The 14,596-nt window shown below is 35.9% G+C and overlaps 1 protein-coding gene and 1 pseudogene across 2 annotated transcripts in view; one reads left to right on the top strand and one right to left on the bottom strand.

Moving 5' to 3' along the window:
• The window catches only part of LOC107669015 (CDK5 regulatory subunit-associated protein 1), a 15,530-nt gene extending 10,799 nt beyond the window's left edge, over window positions 1-4,731 (top strand). The window contains exons 9-12 of one of the 2 annotated variants that reach the window (XM_016461105.1): window positions 984-1,114; window positions 1,602-1,751; window positions 1,871-2,011; window positions 3,979-4,731. In XM_016461105.1, coding sequence (XP_016316591.1) covers window positions 984-1,114; window positions 1,602-1,751; window positions 1,871-2,011; window positions 3,979-4,083 — 527 coding nt within the window. In that variant the 3' untranslated portion in view covers window positions 4,084-4,731. The remainder of the gene's footprint in view (window positions 1-983; window positions 1,115-1,601; window positions 1,752-1,870; window positions 2,012-3,978) is intronic. The other variant, XM_016461104.1, reaches the window with a different exon arrangement.
• Window positions 4,732-4,736: 5 nt separating this feature from the next.
• Window positions 4,737-13,167, bottom strand: LOC107669016 (bactericidal permeability-increasing protein-like; annotated as a pseudogene).
• Between the last annotated feature and the right edge of the window lie 1,429 nt (window positions 13,168-14,596).

The following is a 14,596-nucleotide window of genomic DNA, read 5'->3' as shown; positions in this document are numbered from 1 at the left end:
CACAAAATCACTTTTACGGACTTTTAAATTAAATGTTCCCTCCTGGTGGAATGACCTGCCCAACTTAATCCGAGCAGCTGAGTCTTTAGCCATCTTCACTTGCTTTCTAATCTTTTTGTATTCTATCTGTTTTCTTTTCATTTATTATACAATTAACAAAAGCAAAAAGACCTCTAACACTAGCTTGCTCTATTCTTTTTCTATTCTATCTGTTTTATTTGTATTTATTATATTATTTAAAAAAACCCTTGCTACGTGTACTGCGTTAAGCTAACTGAGACTTGTTATAGCACTTGTATATTATTGCTCTTTTGTTGATTTTGATTGCTTCCATTGTCCTCATTTGCAAGTCGCTTTGGATAAAAGCGTCTGCTAAATGTAAATGTAATTAACTGCTCACATGTGAGCATGCTGGGCATTTTATGAAGTAACATCATGTAGAACATGTCTCTAGTGCTTAGCAGCTATACACACAGAATGCATTTTTACATTGAAAAACACAAGACTCAGGCAGTGGAATGGGGACAAATATACCCCAACCATACTTGTATCCAAGTCTTGGCAATATTTTTGCAGAATATTGTGTATGTACACAATAAACTACATTATCAAATTGTATAATGTAAAAGCATAGTAGTTAAACACACTTAATATAAAGTGAGACCAGAGAGGTATATTTTTAAAGTGAACTATCTGTTAAGACATGATAGTAAATACTATTCACAGGAATACATTCAAGATAAATGTATATACTGTTTTTATTTAGTTGTGGTTTGAGGTCAGGTGGTTTTAGTGTTAGTGAGAAATATGATAATTTTGACAAAATAAAGAGTTAATAAGACACAAGAACATGTTCCAAAGAACAGTTTCAAAACTAATGGCTAGCAAAGTTGTGAGACATGTTTTCATATGATATGATGTGAATTAAATAAAGTGCAGTGGTTTATGATGTTCCTCTCTGTCCCTGATAAATCCTGTTTCAGGAGTCAGTCTGAGCAGTGATTTCATCACAGGGTTCTGTGGAGAGACTGAAGAAGACCATCAGCAGACCCTTTCCCTTGTCAGGGAGGTGGGCTATAATGTGGGCTTTCTCTTCGCCTACAGCATGAGGAAGGTCTGATCTAATTGTTGCTCTTCCTGCCAGATTCATCATCAATGTTTTAAGCAGAGTTCCTATGGTACATCATTCTAATTAATGGAAATTAGTACAAGTGGTGGAAATGTCTAAAGTGAATATAGTTGAAGTTTTACTCTGCTCTAAATTATTTCATCAGCAAGATATTGTTTTTTTCTGAGTGAATATGTAGAGTAAAACCAGAATGATAATGTCAGTCACTTAGGGTTTTATTAGAGATGTATTTTCACTAACTTAACTTTAAACATAACTTAATTATATCTGCTGGTACAAAAGAATGACACCTAGCCCATTAGCCAAAGCAAACTGTATAGAATAATTAAAAACTGGGATAGGAAGAGGTATTCTGACATACAGGGGCATTTATTAAAATTAGTATGGCTTTTTTCCGTTCTTATCTCTAAGTCTGACTTATCGTCTGCTAAATGACTAAATACATAAATAAATAAAAATGATCTCTCTCTAGAAAACTCATGCATATCATCGGCTGCAAGATGACGTTCCTGCACCAGTGAAACAGTGCCGTCTGGAGGAACTCATCTCTGTTTTTAGAGAAGAGGCAGCTAAAGTCAACATGGCTCTTACTGGCAGCACACAGCTGGTGTTGGTAGAAGGAGTGAGTATAACAGAAAACTTTAGGATGTTTTGCCTCATTTTCTCCACCGCTTATAGGGTTGCTTGGGCATAGAAAAATGCTGAACAGATATTACAGAATTCTTTCTTGATATTTTACAGGAAAGTAAAAGATCTTCTGAGGAACTTTGTGGTCGAAATGATGGAAATGTGAAAGTGGTTTTTCCTAAAACAGATTTGCCTGTTCAGCCAGAGAAACCTCAGATGGTCCCCGTTACACTTGGAGATTATGTGTTAGTCAAGGTAAACTATGGGCAACAGTTTATCTAATATTGAAATAATCATTTTATTGTCAATGTCAAGTCAATTTTATTTGTATGGCATTTTTCACAGTTCAAAAGAATGTTGTGGTCAATAGTGTCAAATGCAGTGCTAAGATCCAGGAGCACTAATAGAGAGCAGGTCATTTGTAACTCTGATGAGAGCAGTCTCTTTGATACAGTCTAAATCCTGTCTGGAAATCCTCACAGATACTTTAGAGTCGTAGTTTACTATCATGCCCTAGCAGCAGTTGGATGTTTGGATCTGCTCTTCAGTCTGTATTTCATGCAATGCAATCCAGGAGGGCTTGTGATGCTAGAAACTATAACCAAACATGAAAGGGTTTGTGAATACACTCTAGAATTAATAATTCGCAAGTTGGAGCTAACTTTGCAGGATGTTGGCCCTCCAGGACCAGGATTTGGACACCCCTGGTCTATGGGGTCCATACATAACAGTTTATGTTCTTTGAATTCCGTCCTAAGATCAAGATGGTGCAAGCAGTGGTCAGTGTGTGCCTTGCTTGCAGTATAGCTGGTTCTTGTTTTTCACTTTTTCATCATAAGACCAAGGTGTAGACAGCGGTAGGCCATCTTTTCAGTGGATACCATCTTTTCTGAAAGGCATCTAAACTAATATTATTTAATTTGTGACAGTAGTGACAATAAAATTTAGCTAATGTGCTTGTATTTGTTGGGCTTAGTAGTCAGTCCAGCTGCTGAATTTTGAACTAACTGTAGCTAATTTAATGACCCTCCATGTAAACTCATTGGTTCCTGATTATGTCCCCAGAAAAGCAGAGGACCTAATACTGAGCCCTGTGGCACTCCATACATGTGTTTGATAAGATATCTTCATTTATACAAAGTGTAAATACACAAAATACACAAATCAAGTACTTGAGTAAAATACAGATACCCTAATAAAATATTACTCTTAATAGTAAAAGTATTAAGTATTCTTTTTCAATTTTACTTGGGTAAAAATACAAAATTACTTGATTTTTTACGTATTTAAGTATTAGAAGTACTGATTGATGAATGTTTGGCAGCGGGGTAGATGCATGAGCATTATTCTGTGTTATTTTAATGTTTTGTTTAGTTTTTAAATAAAACCTACCCTGTTCAGATGGTAATACACATATGGACATGTCTATGTTCAAGCATTTCATACAGTGGGCTTAAACAGCCCTTTTACAACAGCTTTAGTTTGCAAACAATGGACACTTCATGACCTAAATATGATTTTCATTTACAATAATAAATGCTAAAATTCGGCATTCGTAACTTTTCACGCCATCAATCGCGCACGCACTCGAGCTCCGAGGATCTCCCGTTCTTGGCTTAGTTTGAGTTTCAGTGAATTGTTAACTGGAGACTCGCTGAAACCGGATTATTTGAATCAGTGAGTTGTTGACTCGAGCACAGCTGCAATCCACTCAATCCAATTCACGAATAAATCATTCAATGTGATTTGCGAACAATTTAACAGGCTTATTGAAAAGAATCAGCTCGTTCAGGAATTGGACAGCTCTATCACGTCTCTCGTAGTGCGTGATGATTTCTCCAGTTCAAAATAACGAGTAATAACATGTTTTTCTGAAATGTAGTGGAGTAAAAAGTACAATATTATGATTTGGAATGTAGTGTAGTAAAAATTTCCCAAAATTAAAATACTCCAGTAAAGTACAGATACTTGAAAAATGTACTTAAGTACAGTAATAAAATAAAAAATTCTTAAGTTGTCCACCACTGACAGTGGTAGCCATTTGATAGATATGACATAGTAGTAAAATCTGATAGCACTAGAAGACAGATGTAGCCATGTCAGATGAGAAATGCCATCAGGTTAGATGGCAGATTTGAGATTGGTCCCTAATTAACAGGTTCTCTTAGTTCATGCTGTGTTGTGATAACTGCAAGGTCTCTAACTGTTAAATGTTCCAACAGATCACATCAGCTAACTCCCAGTGTCTGAGAGGACATGCTTTGATCCACTCTTCCTTGAATGACAGAAAGACATCTGAGCATCTTCTGAGCAAACAGACAATATAATGCTGACCCTAAGATAACCTCATACTGCCTCAACTGTATGTTTTAAAAGTTGATAGTAAAGAAATGAACACAGTTATTGTGTTTTAATAAGTAAATGGAAAGAAATATAGAAAATGTCATGTCTTGTGCAGAAAAATAAAGTTTCTTTAAATTACCTTGGTGTATAGAGCACTCATACTGACAACAAACCAAAGTGCAGTATTTATCATATTGTTATATATGTGAGTTTACAGTACTTTCAAAACCTGTTGTTGGGTGTTTACAAGCTGCAAACCTCTAAACAAGCTAAGGGGAAAAGTTAATGCGTAAATAACATATCCATATTCTCCATAGTTAAATTTTTGCCTTTTTCAGATTATTTTATCCAAAGCAACTTACAGTGCATGCAAGGTATACATTTTGCCAGCTTAGTGTGGAAATCAAACCAAAGGCATTGGGGTTCCCTGCTAAGGGAACCAGGGTTACATACATAATGAGAAGTTCCCTTTCATAGATTCACTTTACGCTACTCAGTAGCTGACGCTATAGGAACCCTATACCGCAGCACCATGCTACCATTGCCTGCCATTTCAGCACATTGACTACTGTTAAAAACAGATCAAATCTAAGAACCAGAAGTCAAATCTTTGTTTATTTATTCAAAACGTATGTAATGCAAAGTTAAATTTCAAATAGAAATGTTAAAGATGTAAATGATTTCTTTTAAAAATCACCTTTAAAAACATTGTCTCCAGTAGTAAATCAGCATTTACTTTATGTATGTATGTATTTATTTATTTATTTATTTATCCTTCGCCCATTCAGGTGAGATTTATCCTGTAAATTGAACATCCGTTCCAATCAGCAAGTAGTCCTGTGGGACACAAAAAAAGAAAAATATTACTATATTATATAAAATAATAATAATAATAAAAGGCCTCTAACACTAGCTTGCTCTATTCTTTTTCTATTCTGTTTTCTTTTTATTTATTATATAATTTAAAAAAAACGACATGTTGCTACGTGTACTGCATTAAGCTAACAGACTTGTTATAGCACTTGCATATCATTGCTCTTTTGTTGATTTTGATTGCTTCCATTGTCCTCATTTGTAAGTCGCTTAGGATAAAAGCATCTAGTAAATGTAATAATAATAATAATAATCCTAAATATTATTATTAAGTCAACATAGTCTCTATATTAAAAAAAAAAATTACATTAATATACACAAGCTTACCTTCAGAACCTGGAGCTGACTGTTTACAAGCTGCATATTTCCAATGGCAGGAAGTGGATAACCTTCCTGTAAATGAGCTGAAAAGAAATAGCCCATGTGTAAATAACAATAAAAATGAAGTTTTTCACTTAAAATGCCAATAAAAAGAAATAACAACAATAATAATAAACTCTTACCATTAACCTTGGGAATGATAACAACCTTCAAGACTATTGTGAAAATATTGTCAAGAGATGTCACCTGTCAATTTAAATTTTATGTTGAGGTTCTGAATAATTTGCTTTCAGATCAGTTTTAAACTCTTTTCCTAGTTTCTTCTTACCTGGAATGGTCCCACATAGCTTTTTGCTAAGCTCATACCAATTATGTTCAAGAGAATGATAGTTTGTACCAATCCTTTAATAATTTTAGAACATAAACACACATCCAGCTGTATACAGTATGAATAGACTGCATTTATGGGTCCAAAACTCACTTGTTGAGGGTCACGTTTCCTGCCATTTTGAGCTCAGTCACATATATGTGAGTACTGACACTGCCCTCCTGTTGGTTGAAAGGAAAATCTTTATGAAACATTTCTTACCTCGTTTAAATTCATTTTTGTTTATTCCTCCTGGTGTGACTCACCAGATTGAGGACAAATAGTGGAGATAGTGTGCTGTTGGGCTGAATTGTGTAAGCTGTCACTACTGCTGGCCTGAACAGTCATGTTGTTCGGTTCAAATGTAATGAGGAGCTCCTTCACTGTCTGAACCAAAAGCTTCATCATCAGACCAGGATACATTTTCTCAATCTGAAATAAATCATCTTGGAGTCAGTCTTTTGAATTTAATGACTGAACATGTCTATTTATTGTCATACTTGAGGAATGAATGTTCCTAATGTCTTTGTGTTTAGACGAATTGGAGAACCAGAGGGAATCTGCAAAAAACAAACATATTATAAATTTTAGCTGCGCTCAACTACCCTTATGAAGAACAAACCAGCAGATCAAAGTTCTGACCATTCTAGTTCTGTCATCACTGTATTATATATATATATATACTCTATATTATGGAAGTCTCCAAGGAGATCCCTGATGATGCAGTGAAAATTCTTAAAAGGTTTGTACTGCCTCTTTTTGACAAAACCAGCACCTGCACCAGGGGCGATTCTAGGATTTTCATTTTAGGGGGGCTCAGCCCCCAATGTATATATATATATATTATACCCTAATTTTTATATATATATAACCCACACCCTAATAAAAAATTTTGACTAATGGGGGGGTATGCTATTTATATACCAAAAAGTGCAGTATTCCACTGTATTGCATAAATAGGTATAACATATAACTGAATAAGCCAAATGCAAGTCTGCATGATCTCTCTCTCTCTCTCTCACGCTCACACACACAGACACACACACACCTGTTAACTGTACACACACAACATTTTACTGTTTGCATTTCTAGTACATCCCTCATCCCTCCCTTTCCTTAGCTCAAGTATGCAAACCTCTTTGCCACATGCACTGGTAAATGTATTACATTGTTAAATTTTCAAATGAAAATGGCAACATGATCGTTTTATAAAGTATGTGCTTCATTTTCACTGGAGGAAACAGCTGTGGTGTGATGAGGGGTGAACGCAGCGAAAACTTAGGCTACAGTAGATGGGGAACCAATTTATATTTTGTAAACTGTATTTATGACAAAGAACAGAACTGCACAGATGCAGATATTATAACAATCTATCGTTAAACACACACCTTGTCCTGTTTCTCGCTCTGCGCCGCTGCAGTCTGCGGATTGAAAAAGAATGCGCTGAAAGATGAGGAGGAGCCGATCGAAGTCTGCCGCCGTTTTCATATGAAATTTAAAGGGGACTAAAGCAATCACGAATTCGTGTACAGTTTATGGAGCTAATCGCAAAATTTTAGGGGGGCTGAGTAGTAATTGTAGGGGGGCTATAGCACCTGCACCAAGGTGGATCATGAGAGAAGGAAGCTTGTCAAGAGAACATTTTTACAGGGTGGTCGCATCAGGGGCATTGCTACCAGACATTGTGTTGTGATCATCAAGTAAATGGGGTGGGTGATGACAGAAAGAATCTACCCTGCTGAAAAAAATCCAGCATAAACCAGCATGGATTCCAAGCTGGCCCAGGCTGGTTTATGCTGGTTTAGTGTTGGCCCAGGCTGGTTTATGCTGGTTAGTGCTGGTATAGTGTTGGCCCAGGCTGGTTTATGCTGGTTAGTGCTGGTATATTGTTGGTCCAGGTTGGTTTATGCTGGTATAGTGTTGGTCCAGGCTGGTTTATGCTGGTTAGTGCTGGTATAGTGTTGGTCCAGGTTGGTTTATGCTGGTTAGTGCTGGTATAGTGTTGGTCCAGGCTGGTTTATGCTAGTATATAGTGCTGGTCTAGCTGGTGGACCAGCATATTCATGCTGTTCTCTAGCAAAATGGGGCTGGTGATGCTGGTTCACCAGCATGGTCTTGCAGGGTTGAGTGTCAGTAGGCCAGCTGTCTGTATGCAAGCAGTGTTTTGGGGACAAACAGTTTTTGCTTGCATATTTCTCTATTTAACACATTAATGATGTAAAGGGAAAATAGTATAAGGTTAAAACATGATTTATTAATAAAATATGTAAAAAAAAGGATCCATTCAAAAATGTTATAAAATTTGGAAACCTATGATTACATATTTTGAAAAGATGAAGACCCTACCTTCTAACTAATTAATAGGACTAAAGTTTTAGAAAGGCCATCTGACTTTAAAATACTTGGTTATGTCATGCTTGCTTATATATCTACACAGAAAGACCATTTGAGTGATTTTATATATTTTTTTATTCTTTTTATTTTTATTTTTTTTGTGAACACATTTACTTTTGTTAACAAAATTGACTTTGATATCTGCTGATAACAAAGTATTGAAATGTATCTTGCTATTTTGTATAGTAAGCACTTACTTTATTCATATAATTATTTGGTTGTTTGGTTATTTATCTATTATTTTTCTACTTTGTTAATTCAGGGTTGTGGAACAGGGTGGGGAAAGAAAATACATAATTATGTAATTGTTTGAAATTTTTTTGTTTAAACATGTTTGAAAAATTAATAAATAAAGTGCAAAAAAAAACATGATTTATTGAATTATATGATAACTGTCATTTCCTTGAACTGGAAATTTTTGTCACTTTAGTTATGATTACATTATTAATCAATGTCACTGGTAAACTGGTAAAACATTTCAAAGAAATTGTCTCTTGCTTCATAAGATCTGTACACAAGTCTGTTAAAGTACGTTAAAAAGAGTTTGTGTACATTGCATAACAAAAACATTTATAATTAATAATAATTTAATAATTAATAATAATAATTTATGCATTTAGCAGACGCTTTTATCCAAAGCGACTTACAGTGCATTCAGGCTATACATTTTTTACCAGTATGTGTGTTCCCTGCGAATCAAACCCACGACCTTTTGCGCTGCTAGAGATATGATTTCTCATTTAGAGATATGAAAACCAAAAAAAAACAAATGCCTAATAGAAGCTTAATCATAAGCAGTTTGTTCAGTAACAGGTTATGAGAAGAGATCTTTCAATGGGACAGTTAACTTGATAATGAAAGTTCAAAACTGAAAGTTGCTGTTTTTAAAAACTTTGATACTTATTTTGGAAGTCACTTATGTCCAAATCCAGCTGTCAGTCACTGATTCAAAAAGTGCACATAATAAAAGAGAATGATTTTACTATGTGCAGTCAGGACCATGAAATATTGTTGAAAATAGTGATAGTGTGCACTTTCAGCAATTGCTGAAACAGAGTTAATTCAACCAAAGTCAATGGCCAAGTGCCCAACTAAAGGGAACACTAATCACCATAATGGTAACAAACTTCAACAACCTTTGTACATGTACAATATGAGAGAAAGACAGCTAAACTTGTTTGTAATAAGTGAATATGGTAATTCTGTTTTTGTAGTTGTTTAATCATGAGATATGAATTTCATCTAAGGCTGCGTGGCTGTAAGTCAGTTGTAGTTGTTGTGTTTCTGCTCACCTCTTCACTTTTTTCTGCTCTTGCTGTTCCTCTCATCTCAAGCTGGTCCCAGGCTGCAAAACATACCATACCAGCAATTCTGGATTTTTCAGCAGGGTAGTAGCCTTGCTGGACAATGTTGCTAGTAGAATCAAAATCCTGCCACAATCTGATCTCTTGTGGCTGCAAGAGTAATTGTAGAAAGTTCTGCAGGTGTGCAAGGTGCACTTCAGTAAGGGAGAATGTGTGGAAACTGACATTTATTCAAACATTAAAGTGCCATGCATGCCAAAGATCGAAACAGCAGCTTTGGGGTTGTCAAAGTGTTCTATGCCAGTAATCGTGCATATTCATGTAACTACAAATAGCGAATGAATCGTGTGACTGACAAATAGACAATAGACAATGATGAAAATTGTCTTAATTTCAAAGAGGAATAGTCAGACAGAGAAGTTTCTAAGTGTTTGCTGTTCTTGCTTAAGTGTGTTAAACCTCGAGTTACTTGTTCATATTCATTCAGTTTAGGTTCAGATATTGCTATTTTTTTATGTTATTTTGGTGTTTACAAAATTTAAATCAGGCTTACCGTTTTTTAATTTTTTTTTTTTTTTTTTGTAAACAAGAAATTGACATTTTGGCTGTGATTACAGTGTTCAGGCTCATTCAGACATGACACTTATTTTTAATGTTTGTTCTTGAATTTATAACTCAAACTGCAATGTTTGTGTACCAAAATGATGAAAATCACTTCCTGACAATCTATAAAAAACAAAACAAAACAAAAAACAGTTATTGTACATCTATTGAACTTTCAGATTTGAGTGACACTTCACATTTCATTCATCTCACCATGTCATCAGTGATGTAGAGGTGGAGGGCACCAGCCCTGTTGTACACAAAGCCTGCTGAGTTGATGGTGAAGGCAGATACTCCAATGTATAGCATATCTGTGTCCTGAGACGGCAATGAGAAAGGTGTTGGGGAAAAGGGGGGTTCCTTGTGTTGTCCAATGTTGTAGAATTCACCCTAAAAAATGTGAAAAACATCTCAATTCAGTTATTTTGTCATGTGTCTCAAAAATATATATCACACAGTAATGCTAAAGGTTACCTTTAAACCCAAGTCAATGGAAGTATTAGAAATGACAGGAGACCCCACCATGGAGTATTCAATTTTAGCATATTGATCTACTTTGGCTAAAACTGGAATGTCAACAACAGAAATTTCAATTTTTTTGTATGTACTAAAAACTTTTATTGAATGATGTTGATTTTCATACTAAGCCTGAAATGCCAATAATTAATAAATAATGATTTATCATATCACCATGTTTTCAGGTGGGGGTTTATGTCAGCAATGGAATCAGCCACCAAAGGGCAGATCTGAAACAGCAGATAGATTGAATGTGAAACTGAACTCTTCATTTAGACTCATAAGTCCTGCCATTGTCTTGCTATTTTCACTTGCATCAGTTAAAAAAAAGCCAAGGATTAACTTCCTCAGAGATCTTCCTCTTTTTAAATGTTACATAATATTTGTAGAGAAGAATATTTGTACGACATAGCTATTTTGTGGAGTGGCTTCTTCTGCATTAAACATTTAATTTGAAAGAGCAACTGTATTGAAAGATTTTCAATTAGTTTGAATTGTAACATAAGCTGACATAATAGGGTGATTTAGCATTCAACATTGACTTTAGCAATTTACTTTGACTTGACTGCTGTGTGTTAGTTGCACAGTGTTACCTGGCCCCACCATGAAATTTGACGTTGACACTTCCCACAGTTGCTGCACAGTTGGTCATGCTGACTGTTGCGCGGCCAGTGTCATCACTCGTGACTGCAATAGTGGTGCTAATGGTCAGTTCACTTATAGCCAGATCAAATGATCCACTGTCTTTTCTGTGTACAAAGAGATCAGATATTATATAGCATAATTTACATTATTCCTGAATCTAATGAATTCATTTAGTGTGAATTAGTAATGAGGACACTCAACATACATGATTCTGAGGTAGTTGACTCTCCAGTTTCCATGCAGATTGATGTAGGCATTGCCAATTGAGAGCATGACTCCAGTGTCAGGAACTAATCCCAGCGCTGATTTGGGAAGTCCCAGGTTTACAATCTGTATCCTAACAGGTACATCGGGGAAGTTCACTATATGCTATTATAAGAATATTCCCAACAATCCAATAACTCATCTCCCCTTTTCTTCAATGCCTCTTTGTTTTATTACAAATGTGGCATCATGCATTTTTTTGGGAAGTAAATTTTGCAAGGCCAAGTAAATATCTCTTTTAACACTTGATCTTATTTGTTGTATTTGTCAGTAGGGGACAATCCTAAAATATCAACAACTTGAGTAGTAAAATCGATACTAAAGCGTTCAGCAAATTGTAGTAATTGCTCCTTTGTACACCTCTCAAGTAAAGATTCCGGGGGACAAGCGAAGAAATCTTCGAGCACCGAAGACATCTTCGTTCTAACACACACCTATGCGACAACACAAACAAACAACTCACGCAAGCGAGATGGTAGTGTTTTCTAGAACTACACTTCCCATAAGCCACTGCTTCAAAAAGGAACTACGTCAGTCCGTTACGTAACCTACTCATTCACAAAAACTTCAAAAACATACCACATGTCAAAACACATTGTAGGTTCGCGGGAAAGAAAAGAATGCACTAAAAAAAACACAAACGTATCTATTCACATATTTTGCTGAATAGGTTCACCTCCGTGAACTGAGACACTCCAGCTCCTATCTGAAAGAAAACGCTAACTAATTCCTATCTAGTCTTCGAGGATGTACCGGGCTCGGGGCAACATTAAACGCTAAACTCAGTGACGATCAGTCAAACTGAAAGTCCGAAAGCGTACCCCTGAGAGAGATTTAAATCTCCACCCAGAGTAAAACAAAATAAAAAACAAAAAAAGACAAAATAATAAACACAACAACAACCAGTGTTCCGTCGGAAGGATTGTATACACAACCCAGCTGGACACACTCTTCCTAACCGGAGTTCTCATTCAAAAAGGTGACCATTCACAAAAATAATCACATAACTACTCACCAACATTTCCTACTCCAAAGGATCCCGGACGAGCCCCCAATTTATGTCACGGCCAGCTCGTTCCCGACCGTCACATAAAGAGGTCCACACATACAAACGAGTTGTTTGACTTGCAAGATTATTTATTCAAAAGAAAATGATCTGTTACAGAATATAACACAATGTCTAGGGATTTAAATAAACAAAAGAAAATATCAATCCAATGGGCAAGAAACGTTGATATGTGCAAAAAATAACCAACAAAAAGAAAACAAGTTGGAGCAAATGACTCCTTGGAAAAACTGGGTTCTCCCAGAGGAAGTACTGTTGGACAGTTCAGCCAAACATTTATACTCTCCACCCATGAGTTATCCAATTAACAGTGACGTCACATTCTGATGTTATCCTGCCACCATCAGGTAAAGAAGGAAAAGACGGGGTCATAACAATCCACCTTTTCTGTGCCACTTATATCCGGCACTTTAATAGTTCTGAGTTTCTGCTGGATTGAGGCAATTCCAATCTGTCGACCTGCAATCAAAGCAACATTTAGAAGCTGTACCTCAGAATGAGTGCCCTGAGATCTGTCTTGCAAAGCATGTTTAAGTAAAAAACACAAAGCATGTTTATGTTTAAGTTTTTGTTCCATTTTGAGTTACAAGAAGTATTGTTTTGCTTACTTACCATATTCAAGCCCCTTCTGAGTTAGTCTGACTTTAACTCCTGCATTGGTACCTGTAGCTACAGATACCAGGTTCACAAGAACCAGAACACACCAGAGGAACATCACTTTCAATCTGATACACCCTGATACACCCAGAGCGACATAGATTCCTAATGAACGAGTAAATATAAAGTAAAGAGTTATCTAGAATAATCAAATGTCAGAAGAATAATAGTAATAATTAGAGACAGAGAACCAATTTGTCTTTCAACCTAAATTCGAGGTCAAAATGGAGTCAGATTAAATAATAAAATGGAGTCAAATTACAATTTAACTTAAATTAAATAACTTTGTGTGCCGAAAAGACCGAACACACGGGAAACCTTCAGCCACCACTGGATACCTTCCTTGGGCCAAGTGTCTCTTACATGTACATGCATAATCTTTATTAACCTATAAGTGTTGTTACAACTCTGTGGTTGTTCTGTTTTTTTCTTTATTCTTCTATTGGGGCTGTCTGTGTCTGTAGTCTGTCTAGGAAACGTCACCTGATTGGCTCCTGCAGGCTGATTGTTGCTGTCTCCTGATTGGTGTACAGCACTTTAAAAATCACAACATTGCTTCCTCAGCAGTTGTCTTGTGTTCTGAGCAGTTTATTTTGTATAGTGCTGAGTTTTTGTGTAAGAGTTTGTATTAAGAGAGATCTGAGACTGTTAGTACTGTTTGTTTTGTTTTGTTTTGTTGAAAAGAGGTGTATCGAAAGTGGTGTATTTTATTTTATTTTATTTTAGTAAGGTAGAGGTTTAGAAACTAAGAACATTTTGTTTGTTATTTTGGCCTTGTCAGCTCCCAAATTAAATACATTAATCATTCCCAATAAATGTGTTGTTACAAATTTCATGCATGAAAGTCCTTTCATGTTGCGCTTCTTCCCTAGACGGGGTGTAACAGTGTCAACATGTTTAACATGCTAGTTGTGAATCTGAAAGCTATATCATACAGCCTAAGTTAGCTTTTCTGAAGCTAATTACAGTAAGCTCCCTTATATTTACAGTGCATAAGATATTAAGTGACCACATAATAGCCTATCATTAGACAGCAACTACAGGATCTCTGCTTTTGCTAGAGAATAGGGAAATGGCTGAGACAAGCAATGCCCTGATTTGTTATGTTGCCCTGAAAGAGACCTTTGTCTTGCAGTCAGATGAAGCCACATGACTGTGAACAAGTTGATGTTATGCTTACATTGAATTAAGGCGAGCTAGAATGAAAAGAATGCAGATAAGACTTTGCAGGAATATGTCATGCAGCCCACCCTGTTACAAACTGAGGTCAACGGATATAAACTAATATCTACTAATGAACTATGTTACTTCTCTTATGCAGAGTCATAAACACAAGCAAAGCCATTTTGAATATAAATGACAATCTGTAGAAAACACTTTCACTGTCATTACAGATCAGATCTGGGCAGATCAGAAAAAAAAGAATACTATATTTCACACATAAACTGAAATTATGTAGGCTGGTGTTGTTCAGATGAGTGTGTGTG

The sequence above is a fragment of the Sinocyclocheilus anshuiensis genome, unplaced genomic scaffold (genome assembly GCF_001515605.1).
Source record: "Sinocyclocheilus anshuiensis isolate Anshui unplaced genomic scaffold, SAMN03320099.WGS_v1.1 scaffold192, whole genome shotgun sequence".
NCBI lineage: Eukaryota > Metazoa > Chordata > Actinopteri > Cypriniformes > Cyprinidae > Sinocyclocheilus > Sinocyclocheilus anshuiensis.
This window is presented reverse-complemented; position numbering and strand designations above follow the sequence as displayed.